Source organism: Podarcis gaigeae, assembly GCF_964106915.1.
Source record: "Podarcis gaigeae genome assembly, chromosome: 2".
NCBI classification, from domain to species: Eukaryota; Metazoa; Chordata; class Lepidosauria; order Squamata; family Lacertidae; genus Podarcis; species Podarcis gaigeae.
In genome coordinates this window covers 12423310-12436449 of record NC_139679.1, presented here as the reverse complement: position 1 = coordinate 12436449, position 13140 = coordinate 12423310, and the positions used below count along the sequence as shown (strand labels likewise).

Sequence of the window (13140 nt, the reverse complement as noted above, 5' to 3'; positions counted from 1 at the left end):
GCATATCAGTTAATATATCGACCCTCCTCCATGAAAATAGCTGTTTACTTGGCTGTTTTCCTATGTCGTGAAGGCTGAAATTTCAATTCAGTGGAGCAGGGTTAAAGGTATTAACTGATATGCCGCGCAAGCCTTTGGGAGGCAGAGATGCAAGAGGGCATTAGAGGAGGGAGGGAAAGAGGAACAACGTTGCCCACGACTATCATTCTAGACACCCCAGGATGCCACGGCATACTGGTTGAAAACCACCGGCTTAACAAAAGCCTGTGTTTTATGTGGTGAAAGCTCCACAACTTGTGCTGTAAGGTGGTATACGCAAATCGCTTGTCATGCAGAGGCAGCCACTGACCTGGGTGGCTTAACATCTGGCCTTCCAGATGTTGGAGTCCCAGTTCCCACCAGCATGGTCTGTAGTCGGGGATGATGGGAACTGTAATCCAATAATTTAGAGGGCCCAAATTGCTAAGGGGGGCACTGTGAACACTAACCCTTGGAGCAGTTATTTCATATGCGCCCTTCCTCAAGGAACAAGTGCCAGTGTTTCAGCACGCAGAGTAGTCAGTTAGTTATCGTTACATCAGTAGCATTTCCCTCTTTGCCCTGGAACAGCAATGTCTGGCATAAAACACTTAATCTGAGATTAGAAGGCAGTGCTGGTCTTTTAGCTTCAATTACATAAAGTAGCTGGAAGGCTTTGCTCTCTTCTTGGTAAGTGGGTGCCCCTTGCCTAGCTGCCTGAGGCGTTAATCCCAATAATCCAGTGTACGGAGAAAAGAGGAGATCATAGCCAGTAAGTTCACCTTTTGTAGAAAGAAGTATGAATATAACCTGCCAAAGCTGGGTTAGCAGCAGATAACACACCAGCTATGGCAGAGCCATTCTGCCCGTGTCCAACTTTGTAGAAAAGTCAACATTCCCTTTTGTATTTTTATTTAAAGCCACCCTTATAAAACCTCTGGCTTTGATAAAGCTGTATTGCTGGTAATTAGAGTTTGTTTCAGCAACTACAGAGTATTAGGTATTGCCCTCTACCCCTTGAAATCTGTATTCTGACAGGCAGGGCATGCTTTTAGAGGGCGATTCTTTTGCAGCAGTCTCTTTACACTGAAAATTTTAAGTAAAGACTTGTTGCTTCTCAGTCAGCCTTGCTACATTTTAGTATACATTCCTTAAAGGTAAAGGTAAAGGTACCCCTGCCCGTACGGGCCACTCTTGACAGACTCGGGGGTTGTGCGCCCATCTCACTTAAGAGGCCAGGGGCCAGCGCTGTCCGGAGACACTTCCGGGTCACGTGGCCAGCGTGACATCGCTGCTCTGGCGAGCCAGAGCCACACACGGAAACGCCGTTTACCTTCCCGCTGGTAAGCGGTCCCTATTTATCTACTTGCACCCGGAGGTGCTTTCGAACTGCTAGGTTGGCAGGCGCTGGGACCGAGCAGCGGGAACGCACCCCGCCGCAGGGATTCGAACCACCGACCTTTCGATCGGCAAGTCCTAGGCACTGAGGCTTTAACCCACAGCGCCACCTGCGTCCCTTACTGTATTATTATTTAGTGGATTTATATACCGCCCTATAACTTGAGGTCTCGCAGTTCACAGAACACAATAAAAATACAAAATATATAATCAAAATAAAAACAACTACCCAATACTCCCCCCCAAAAAAACCACACACATTTTAAAAGGGCTGTAAAGTAGTGTAATTAACTGAAGAAGGAGTCTTCAGCTGTGAGGGCAAAATACATTCTGAGAAAGTAGGATTGAAAGAAACTGGATTTGTTTTCATTGCTGCTGGGTTTTGGTTCTGTGTAACATTCTTCCCGAAATATGCTACCTGCTCTTATTGCACACAAGGTGGAGTTAAAAGGCAGGACCGCCAGCAATAAAAATTTAGACCAGGCCAAATTTCTATTGAGTCTCGCATCATTAAGTCTCCAACCATAGCCATATAAGAGTGTGAAATTCATGCAGCGACATGGTAAGCATGGGCAGTTTATTTCCTCTGATCAAGACTGAATTTATCAATAGGAACCTACAGCACTTGATAATTCTTCCCTTCACAAACCTATTTTTAAAAAGTTACTGGCTCTCTCCATATTTTGTGGCAATAAATTCCATAAGCTACATATATGAAGTAAACTATGATTGACCTGAAACTGTAATTCAAGCCCATTTGAAGTGCCAGAAGTTCTTATTTAACAGATAACTCTTTGCTGTCTCTTCTATCTTGTTTGTACTCAAGAGATCTGAGCTTCATTGCAAAAGTGGCTTGAACCCCAAAGTCATTTTAGTTGCACTTTTCTACCTCCCAGGATACAGTGTTTGTGTGGGAGATGAATACTCCTAGTTATTTTTAACCGTGGTTGCAACATGCTCTTTCTTTACTTTTTTCCCCTATCACCTTTTCCCTGCTACAGCATAGTTGTTTTCTACCGTTAACCTCAAAATAACTATAACTACCAAGGAGAATACATTTGTATGAGAAGTTCAAGGTTTCTGGCCGTACATGCATTACTTTGCACTTCTACTGAATGTGATCTCTCCCTTCTGTTGCCCTTGTGCCTCGTTTCAAGGGATCAATTTTAGGGGTTCTTTAGTCCAATTTGGAGTTAACCTGCAAACTTGGATCTCTCACCCACCCAAACTCTAGGCAATATTTGAGCAAATTAGTAAGTATCCAACAGCAGATCCTATGGGGACTATCCCACCCCCCTCATTGCAAAAACAGGCCATTTATTTCTGCCAGCTTCCTGTTGATCCTTGTTCTTTGGTTTAAATGTCGAGGACTTAAAAATGGGTTCCACTTCCATTAACATTCTGAGCAACAGAACACAGAGCAGATATCCATCTGTTATAGGAAGCAGAGAACACTTTGAAGTAAAGATAGGGGAATACAGCTTATAAGTTAACCTTAGTTCAACATGTCATTCCAGAAACAGAGCAAGATGATCTAAGAGTTTTAATATTTTTAGTTGTCGTTAAAAAGTTATTGAGAAGGTTCCATATAACAAAAAATAACTGCATTAACTCAAGTGACTTGTCTACAGTTGTTTTAATGATAAAGGACAGTTTGCACTGAACAGCAACAAACATAGGCTGGAAAAATGTGGTTTTCCTAATCAAGCCTTTTTCAATGAGATACAGGAATTGCAGGTGTTAGTTCCATTTATTCCCATTTTCCATTGCTCTGAGCATGGTACGACGACAATGGCCATTGAAAATCTTTGGGTTGGTTGACATAATTCTAAACCATGGTTTAGTTTAGTGCTTATGTCATAAAACCAGAAGGACTTTGATGGCGTTTACATTTACTTTTAAAGAACCATGGCTTGTTACATACAAGGCAGAGATTGTGGTTCAAAACAAACTGGTTAGTTAAACTAGCCAGCTTCAAAACCCATGGCTTGAAGTTTATTTGTTTAGAAACTGAACAGTTTGTTTTCTGCTACAATCTCTGGTTCGTATGCAATAAGCCATGATTCTGGAAAATGAAAGTAAATGCAAGTGAAGTCTTTCTTCTGCCCACCCAGGAGGAGGAGCCCAGGAGCTCTGTTTTTCTTGGGCACTTTGCTTGTGCTAAACCATGGTTAAAATGTTATGCGCAAACAGGGAAGTACAAAACTATTAATCTGATGGACGGGCAACGCTGCTGCATTTGGGGGAGACACTGAGCATTGCAAACATTAACCTGAAATACTTTATGGAAACACTTTATGGAAATACAATTCAATACTCCACAAAATAATATGGGTCATGTTAAGATACAATTAAACTTTTTTTTGATGGGCCACAACACAAAATAAGACACTCTTGCAAAATCAGTGGTGTGTTTACAAGTGTTGGTAAGACAAACCTTTGTGGGAAAAACTAAACTGGTTGAGTTTTCCATTGCATCTCAAACAAACAAACAACATGTTCATCTTCTATCCATTAAGTATCCTGCTAAAAGCCCAGGATTTTATAGAAAATAAATACAAGGGTAAAACCAAACTGGCTACAACATGACTAAAACGTTTCCACACTTAACACATGCTTTTATCAGCAATCTAGGCAGTTAAAATAACCCAAGCCAGGTTTCTGAAAGGTTGCAGGTGAAGATTATGATGCTCAATTCAGTATCCTATTGTTTACTCTGTGCCCTCCTCTGGTGCGCAAGGAAGCAGCTCAAGAATGCAACATGGAACACTGGGTTTCCATTTTTCACATAACCAACTTCTGAGTTTACTTACTTAAAAGTCATTGGTTTTAATAAAAAGAAACTAACCAGGAAAGTTCAACATGCACAGCAGTTCTTTTGAAACAAGGAAGATTACTGCTGGTGCAAAAATGTATCATTTCCAACAACAATGCACAACTGAAACAAGAATGGGGTGCTTTGAACAGGTGGAGATAATATCCGAGCTACAGAAAACATTTAAAAAAGAACTTTTTGCAGTTTCCCTATTTATATAGGGGTTTGCCAGTTATTTCTCATAAATGTAATAATGGCAATAGATACTATACACTGCAGAATAAAAATAAAGTCTCTTAACTGAAAATGGTATAGTTGATCCTAGTATGCAATGTTGCTGGGAACAAGCGAAGGAACAATTTCAGATTTTATTGCAGCTGTTCATAATCGGACTGCAGGATGATGTTCAGTATGAAACCATGCTTCATTTCAGCATTGGAGAGGCAAAGAAATTACCCTGGCGTCCAATGCTGGTTGCAGATTTGCTTTTGCTGGCAAATCTAGGGAAAAAGAAAAGGAGAGACTCGGCATGAAATGGTTTTCAGTGTCCTAGTATTTGCTTTGGTGGATGAACATGTTTGAGCAAACAATGACTGTTTCTGCACCCACATTTTCACTTTTGTTGAGCACTTAACAAATAACTCATATGCCATTAATGCTGAAAATGCCCAATGGAAATTCCGCAGATTTTCAAAGTACTTGAGCAGATACAGCCCAAGGCAAGATTAGTACAAGTAAAAATCTTCTTTACATATATTGCTTTCTCGCCCCAACCCCACCCAAGTGATGTTGCCAACATTTCAGGGTATGCAGCAGTCTCCAGGAGTCATGATTACCTCCAGGCTGGCCACTTTGATGAAGTTGGAACAAATGGGATTGTGAATTGCAGTTCCCTAGCAACTGAGCTATTTTGCCTTTTCCTAGCTACAGCAAAACTAGCTAGAGGCAGATGCACGGGAGAGCAGCTGTGGTACCCCACCTCATGTTCAAGACCCTTACCCAAGCCAAATACCATCTCTCCCTTATGAGCAGCCTCAAGCACTGCAGTCAACTTTGCTTGAAGGCAAGTGGTGGTTCTTTCAGAACATTACACTCTAGACATGGATCAACTATTCACTTTGTTTTACTCCTTGCCAGCTTGTTTTGCCTGATTCCAGACCACCCCGTCATCCGCTTGAAACAAGCCACAGAACTCCTCAGCAACAATACTTTCTGCCTATTGCCGAGCTAAACTGACGGCTACAGTGACGCTGCTAGAGTTCTGGAGCCCTTTCTAACTTGGGAGGAAAATGCTTTGTCTGCTAGGTCAAGGAAGCAACGGCCCAACTTACTTGGGTGTGTTTTTGCTGAATGTAGACCTGACCCTCTGGGACAGCGAACTGCTTGAAGGGGTCTTAACCATTTGTTGCTCTGGAGTGGTAAGTGGTCCCAACATGCTCACTTTGAAGCAAGAAGACACAAGCATGGCACCATAGTTAGCATTATTAATCAGCAGTATCTTATCTCAGATAAAGTAGTTTCAGTCTTAGAGATGTATTTGTGAACAGTCTGAAGGAACTAATAATAAACAATTTTAAGAGGCAGCATTTCTCATTCTGGTTGCTATTGCCGAGTTCATGAGGGGGTGAAGTCACCCTCTTCTGGGTTGAAAAGAATGAGGCACAAGTATACACATCCTACTGTTCAGGCTGCCACTAAGAAATACTGTACGTTCCCAACAGCCCACCAATGCTATGCGTTTTTCTGCTGAAGAATTTCAGCTCTTGCAACAACGAAGCACAGTTTATGCGGATTCAAGTAGCGTAACCAGTTCTCCTAATCAAACACAGTCCCAGAATGTAAAAGAAGAGTGTTGTCTCTGGAAATGGCAACCCCATGTCAAACCCTGCTCTGTTTAATGCACGGCCAGTCTTTCATATATTGGACTCCAATTCACATCCGTATGGCCAACTGTCAGGGATGAGAGCTGTAGCCAAACGACATCTGGAAAGCACCACGTTGGCCACCCCTACAATGCACTGCAACAGAAATGCACAATGTGATAGTGTTGGGATCTGCTTCTCAGCACTGGCTGCCAGCAAAGAGGGAAAAGCACAATATGATGCTGCTATGAATTTCCCTTGCAGTAAGGTATAAAAGGTAAGGTAAAGGACTCCTGGACAGTTAAGTCCAGTTAAAGGCAACTATGGGGTGTGGCGCTTATCTCGCTTTTCAGGCCAAGGGAGGCAGCGTATGTCCGCAGCTAGCTTTCTGCATCATGTGGCCAGCAGGACTAAACTGCTTCTGGCGCAACAGGACACTGTGACAGAAGCCAGACTGCACGGAAATGCCGTTTTCCCTTACAGAATGTTGCAGGCAAGAGGAGAGTGAATTCAACAGGAAGTTGCCATTTCTGGCAGGAGCACTACATTCTGAGGCATATCTAATAACACACTGTAGCTTTTTGCTCCAGGAATATGCATTTAGGATGATGCAGCCTCAAGTTTTAGCACTGCAGGGATGACCAAGAATAAATTGAAGAAAAGGGATTGTCGGCAGGAGTTTAATGGACAAAAGGTAACATTAGCGCAACAGCCTGAATAATTATTAAAACCAATATCTGGCACTAAGAAATGAAAAGGCTAGGTTGTTTGTTGAAAGGACCACTTTTCTTTTAATTCCCTTTTAATTCCCATTAGGTAGCTAATAAATAGGGTATGATTACCTTTAACATCTGGTGTGCAGGGTGTGGAGTAGGCATTTGTGTTTTCAATGATATGTGATGGTTCAATGTTTTCCTGTTCCACCATCATGAACTGACTCCAATATTCCACAGGCAAGCAGATCAGCCGCTCTACCACCTACAGGAGCACACTGGCATGTGACTCACTCCTCTTTCAGAACACCATAGACAAATACTAGCAATGCAATCGATACATTTTGGCTGCCAAAAGTTCACATTCTGCCTCAATTTATACTGCTGGCCTACCTTGGGTTGCCTTTTTGTATCCTGGAGTAGTGTCATGGGTTCAGGATCTGGCACAGCATGACCAACAATTGTAGGTCCAAAGACCTTGGACAAGTTGGAGACATCCATTTTTGTATCTGGACTTTGGGCCACTCTGGACAAAGAGACAGAGCATTTGTGTAAAGCAAGCCTGCCATTCTTCTTGGTTCATAAGCCCATTGATCATTCCCCCATGCCAACAGAATTATATCATTTTTTCCACACTAACTCTTCCAGAATCTATATCCCAACTGGACTCACCTCTGGAGGTGTATCATAAGGAAAGCCAGAGTGTCTCGGTTAGCCTGCGGGAGCTCCCCAACTGTTTGATACATGGCTGCCACACTATTGTCTTCATCAACTATTTCTTTAAACAAAACAAAACAAAACAAAACAAATAGCATTTCTATGACTGCTTTCAACATATCAATAGGGTTTCATCAAGAGACAGGACACAAGTTGTGTTGTGTCTCATGTGTTATTAAATACAAAGCAACAGGAGTTACCATCACTATCAAATCAGTAGAATGTCCCATCTCAATATTGGGAAAGGGAAGATTTATTGAAATAGGCAACTCGATTGGAATTTTCCCGACTACTGTAACATCTACAGAACAAAGACAAATGAGACAGAAAAACCTATCTGCTATGTGTCGCCTAGTGCTCAACATGATGCATGGGAAAATTATTAGGGGAGTCAAACTACTCTATGACACTATCCCAACGAGGGCAGCACGCATAGGTCCAGCCTAGTTTATGTGCGCTGAACTGTGCTAGGAGCCAAATGAACCCATCAACTCTTATTTGAAGACTTGCTGCAATACCAGGGTTTCTGTTGGGGGATTTTTAAAAAAGGTAGTTTGCAACAGAGCAGATATAAAAGTGCTCCTTGCAACATAGTCTATTGCTTTCCTATTAGTATTGTATTAAGGTTTTTCATTACCCACAATAAAGAGTGAAACAAATGGAGAAGAATTAGCACACTAAAATGAGAGGGAAAAGCTTCTTTGACAAATGGGTATCATCCCTTTGGGTGACATAACACCATTGGTAAGAAAAGAGGCTTCTAATAATGTAATTATGTCCTTATTGTTATAGTCTTAAGGGCCTGTTATTTAAAATAGATTTTCAGTCAGACAAGTAGGAGGTTTTCTTACTGGATTTTCAGTCAAGACAAGTAGGACGTTATCAAAAAACAGAAGGCAAGTGAAACAAGAGAGGGAAAGTGGTCTGTAGGAGGATGTTTGTGTCAGCTAGGCTAGGAGTGAAAAGTACCAGGTCATAGCAGTTGCTGTTTGGGGGAAATATTGTAATCAAATAAATCCAGAATGGCATTACATTTAGGCAAATAATTCATTTGTGCCTGTTAGTAAAGGGACCCATGACCATTAGGTCCAGTCGTGACCGACTCTGGGGTTGCGGCGCTCATTTCACTTTCTTGGCTGAGGGAGCCGGCGTACAGCTTCAGGGTCATGTGGCCAGCAGGACTAAGCCGCTTCTAGCAAACCAGAGCAGCTCACGGAAACGCCATTTACCTTCCCTTCGGAGCGGTACCTATTTGTCTACTTGCACTTTGACGTGCTTTCAAACTGCTAGGTTGGCAGAAGCTGGGACCGAGCAACGGGAGCTCACCCTGTCGCGGGAATTTGAACCGCCAACCTTCTGATTAGCAAGTCCTAGGCTCTGTGGTTTAACCCACAGTGCCACCCACGTCCCTTGTGCCTGTTACTCACTCTCAAAAAGCCAGTTCTAAGAGTTCCACTATCCAACCATCAATATCAGCTATAAAATATATTTCTGTTTGTCCCTGGTGCAACAGCAACAGAGAATCAAATAGTTATCTTCCTTGTGATAGGGGATGACTCCATATGATGAAGGACAGGGAGCCAGTGTTTTGTAAGCTTGCCATTGAAGAAATGCCCATTTCACTTGGGACAGCCATAATTCTTACCTGCTGCCTCCATAAAAGCCCTGTTGAGACGGAAGGTGAGGAGAGGCTCCTTCAGGTTGCGGAGGAAGTCTTTAAGGAGACCACACACAGCATGGATATCTTCCACCTTGCTAAGCAGGGGCACAGTCTTCCCTCGAAGGAACTTTTCCTTCAAATCTTTCACTGTACGATCACAACCAGAAATTCGGTAGAGGCCTGTCTGTTGAAAGGACAGTATGTCAACCTATGTTCAAAGTTTTTAGCTTTGGTGGACCCCATCTCCCAGTGCATAAGGGTATGATTTTAATAACAGCACAAACTCTCAAAAGGTAGACAGTATATAATTCTCTTCATTCCAAATAGCATAAACAAGATGATGCACACTTTTCAAGTTCTTACCTCATGCAGCCCTCGCTGCTCAATCTCATTCACACAGTGAACTATGATGGAGGGGATCATGGGAGGCGTCAGAGATACAAAATCCATTAGCACTCCCTGAAAAAGAGGAACACAGTGATTTTCCATCCATACCCAACTCCCTAGAAGTCTCACAGAAGAAAGGTTCTTTAAGAGGACAAAGGCACAGGTTTCAGGTCTTCCAACAGACAACTTGACCATAACCTACCTACAGAATCCTTGATGGAAAACAGCTCATAACTGCACTCCAGGGAAATAGGGAGCAAAATTGCTTTAAACTGATTTTTGCAACCAAGTGCTACAATCAAAATCTCAAGTGTAAATCCTACTATCGAATTCTGTTATAGATCATAGTACAAATATGAAGAGATGTGAGTATAAACCTGTCAAATCATTAGCGGTGGAGACACTAGAAATGCTTGCAGAAACATCATACATTTTCTGGCTGGTGTGAAGGATGTGTGCTTGTTAATAGCACAGGTGTAACAAAGATTCTACAACAGAGACATCACATTCTTTTTTCCACATTACTTAAAACTGCATAATGTAAAGATAACATCCCCAAGACCTTTCTGAAAAACCTTAGGCATGGACCAAAAATGATAAGATCTAACTGAGCAGCTGTTAACTCCTGGTTCCCTTAGGAAAAAGGTGGCAGACATTGTTAGCAGTTATTTTGTTCTGCTCATCTTTCACTTTACATCTGGCCACGTACAAGCACCCCCCTAAGCAGCATGGAAACCTTATGCTTGTACATAATCCTAAAGTTACTAATAGGAAGCATACAGCTTAAGACTTTCTTTAAATTACTGGCCCTCTAGCTGTTCTAGCTTCATGTGAAGCCTCCGCAGGGCACAAGCCTTCATCCCCGTGCCCTGCAAAGGCTTTGCGGGGCTATCCCTGGCTTTTGGGGGGTGGGGCACAGCTCTGTCCCTTCCCCCACCTCCCAGAAAAAACCCCAAAGGCCGCGCTCCCTTTAAAGAGCCGTGTGGAGCGTGTGCGGCTCTTGGGGAAAAGCCTGCAAGCGCTGCACACAAGCTCCTCGCGGCTCGTGAAAGGGAGTGCTGAGCAGAGCCTGGGATGCATACAGGCTCTGCTCAGCGCTCCCTTTACATTCCCCCCCCCCTTGCATTCCCCCTCTAAAAACTAGGTGCGTCTTATGGTCAGGTGCGAAAATATTCTTTCAGTAGGTTGAGTAAGATTTGTAAGTTTAAAAATGTTCCTGGAGAAGCATGTTTAAGTATTTTGCTTTAATATGCTGCAAGTCACTTTGGGATACTCTTTGTGTAAGAAGTGACAAATAAGTATAATTTTTTAAAAAACCATTTTGTTCTTTAGATCCAACAGAAAGCTTTTCAGTTGTAGGCCACTGAAGATACTGCACATACGGAAGCATACCTCTCCAATTCTGACAGGGGTTCCTGCCAAGGTAGGGATGCAGGGCAAGGGGCAGCGATCTCGACATTCTGGGTGTGTCACTACCCGACAGTCTCGGCACTTCAAGGCCACTTTCCCAAACTTTATCCGCTTGCCACATGGAACACACGACTCGGGTTTAATAACCTGGAGAGAGACTACATGTGTAAGGAACAGCTTGATCTGAAATATATTTAGTCCAGATAAGGACCCTTATCCAAATCAGTAGTTTATTCATTTGAATATTTTTATCCCACCAGTCAGCTAGAGAGGCTCTCAAAACTGCTAATCACCAAAACTGACACAAAAGTCAATCTAGAAAAACATAATATCATTCTGGTTAAGAACAGCAAGTGCAAACCACAGTAGCAACGTGAGTCAGTCAGTCAGTCAGTCAAATGCCTTCATGAGCAAGAAGGCTTTGAATGCAACTTCTGACTCAGTGAGCTTGACATATGAGCCACTCTGGGCAGGTAAGTGGGTACACTGGCAGTTATGATGCAGCAGCTAGGGAGCTACTTTGCACAACACAATAGTCTCATTGCAATTGCAGGCTTTGTGGGCAAGCCAGATTTAAAACAGTTTCTGCACTCTGCTTACAAAATGTCAGACAGAATTTGCTAATGTCTCCCTAAACATGCATCCCTGGGCTGGGCTCAGTAAGCTAAGCCATGATTTCATTGTATGCTTGGTATCTTAAAAGATTACAGCAACAATTGATTAAATATATTTGCATTGTGCTAAAGGGTACCAACGCAGATGTCCTGCTTACCTCAAAAGATGATGGTACTCAGGTTCCAAGGAACCCCAGGGAGAAGGGGAGAGGTTCACATCTAAAGAGGTGTTTTGTCAAGTATTCTGGGCTCAAAATATTTAGGGCTTTGGAAAAGACAAAGCCAACACTTTGAAAAGGGTCCACAAGCTGGTACCCTGCCCAGCACTAATAAACCTGCTCAAAATAACAAAAGAGGAATTCACACAGGCTGCTCATTGCCTGCTTGCTCACCGTTTTTGATACAAATTCATGTAGCCTCATCCCAGTGTTCCCAGGAGTGCTAGATCCATCTGTTTCAGATTTGTTTTCTTGCTTCCTGCTTCCCAGGCTTGAATCACTGCTCCAAGGTTGTAGAATGGCTTGGGAGGAGACAAGTCACAGTCATTTTACAGATTCTGCCTTTGAAATAGGTTTCAGGGGGAGAATAGGGACCCCCAATTTAGAAGCGAGTGAATATACCATTTCTCACAAAAGCTACCACTACTCTAGTTGCAAGCTAATGCAACTAGAAAGAAGCTTCAAGATACCCAATTCTGTCTCATCTTTCCTATATTTTGTATTAAAATAATGACAATTTCACTTTAAACACACACAAGGGTTACATTTAGATCCTTTTCCCATCACAGCAGCTCAGGCTTGAGAGGGAGGGATATTTGGCGGTCAGCTTTCAGTGTACCTCCTTAATCCTTCTTACAGTAGAAATAGAAACAGATGTGTGGAATGGATTTAAGCAGAACTGATGAAATGTTTCAGGAGTGTTTTCGCCTCCTCTATATTATAAAATACAAAATGGAATAAAAATATGCAGTATAAGAGTGACAGAGGAAACTATGCTCTTAGTTTATCCATAACAGATTTGAAACATAATTCAAATATGTGCTGCCATTTCCTGTTGAACTTCGGCAGCCAACGGTATCCTCTGCAGTGCTTAGCCACAGAAAATGACTCTCACTTGTATCAGCAACCTTCTGGCTGCAAAATGGATTAACGGCTGTGGTTACAGAGAAGTCACAGTATTAAATTTGAAATGCAAGTAATAATCTGAAAGCAGGCACTTACCTGCCTTTCTACGGTCTGCAATATAGCAAGGTACAGTTTCAATAGTGGCGATTGCTTCAATTGGGCCTCCATCATTAGGCACTGTGAGAGTCGTTTTTGCAACTATTGATTCATTTCCCTGAAATGAGACAGCCAAGAGATTAACAGGTGCAAGATGTACCTAAGGGTCATATATAAGAGTCTCTCTCTGCCCGAGCATATGCAACCTGTTATCCATCTTAATGGTGCAGCCTTGAGCACCTACTCAGCATATGAAAATCTTGGCTTCAAAATAAAGGCATCCACAGTGAAAGTGAGGAGCTGGCCGCTAGGTTGTAGTTGGACAC

The 13140-nt window shown here is 42.5% G+C and overlaps 1 protein-coding gene and 1 long non-coding RNA gene across 6 annotated transcripts in view; both read right to left on the bottom strand.

Moving 5' to 3' along the window:
- Positions 1 to 3037: 3037 nt before the first annotated feature.
- RACGAP1 (Rac GTPase activating protein 1) overlaps positions 3038 to 13140 on the bottom strand; it is a 74406-nt gene continuing 64303 nt past the window's right edge. For all 5 annotated transcript variants that reach the window (XM_083728883.1, XM_083728887.1, XM_083728884.1 and 2 more), the window contains 10 exons: positions 12815 to 12932; positions 11987 to 12114; positions 10963 to 11127; positions 9547 to 9642; positions 9169 to 9367; positions 7479 to 7584; positions 7200 to 7332; positions 6936 to 7071; positions 5563 to 5671; positions 3038 to 4731 (listed from right to left, as the gene is read on the bottom strand). In XM_083728883.1, coding sequence (XP_083585009.1) covers positions 4656 to 4731; positions 5563 to 5671; positions 6936 to 7071; positions 7200 to 7332; positions 7479 to 7584; positions 9169 to 9367; positions 9547 to 9642; positions 10963 to 11127; positions 11987 to 12114; positions 12815 to 12932 — 1266 coding nt within the window. In that variant the 3' untranslated portion in view covers positions 3038 to 4655. The remainder of the gene's footprint in view (positions 4732 to 5562; positions 5672 to 6935; positions 7072 to 7199; positions 7333 to 7478; positions 7585 to 9168; positions 9368 to 9546; positions 9643 to 10962; positions 11128 to 11986; positions 12115 to 12814; positions 12933 to 13140) is intronic.
- LOC310840002 lies at positions 7594 to 9162 on the bottom strand. Its single transcript, XR_014561745.1, has 2 exons — positions 8940 to 9162; positions 7594 to 8580 (listed from the first exon to the last, which is right to left on the bottom strand). It is a non-coding gene; the product is annotated as an uncharacterized lncRNA (long non-coding RNA).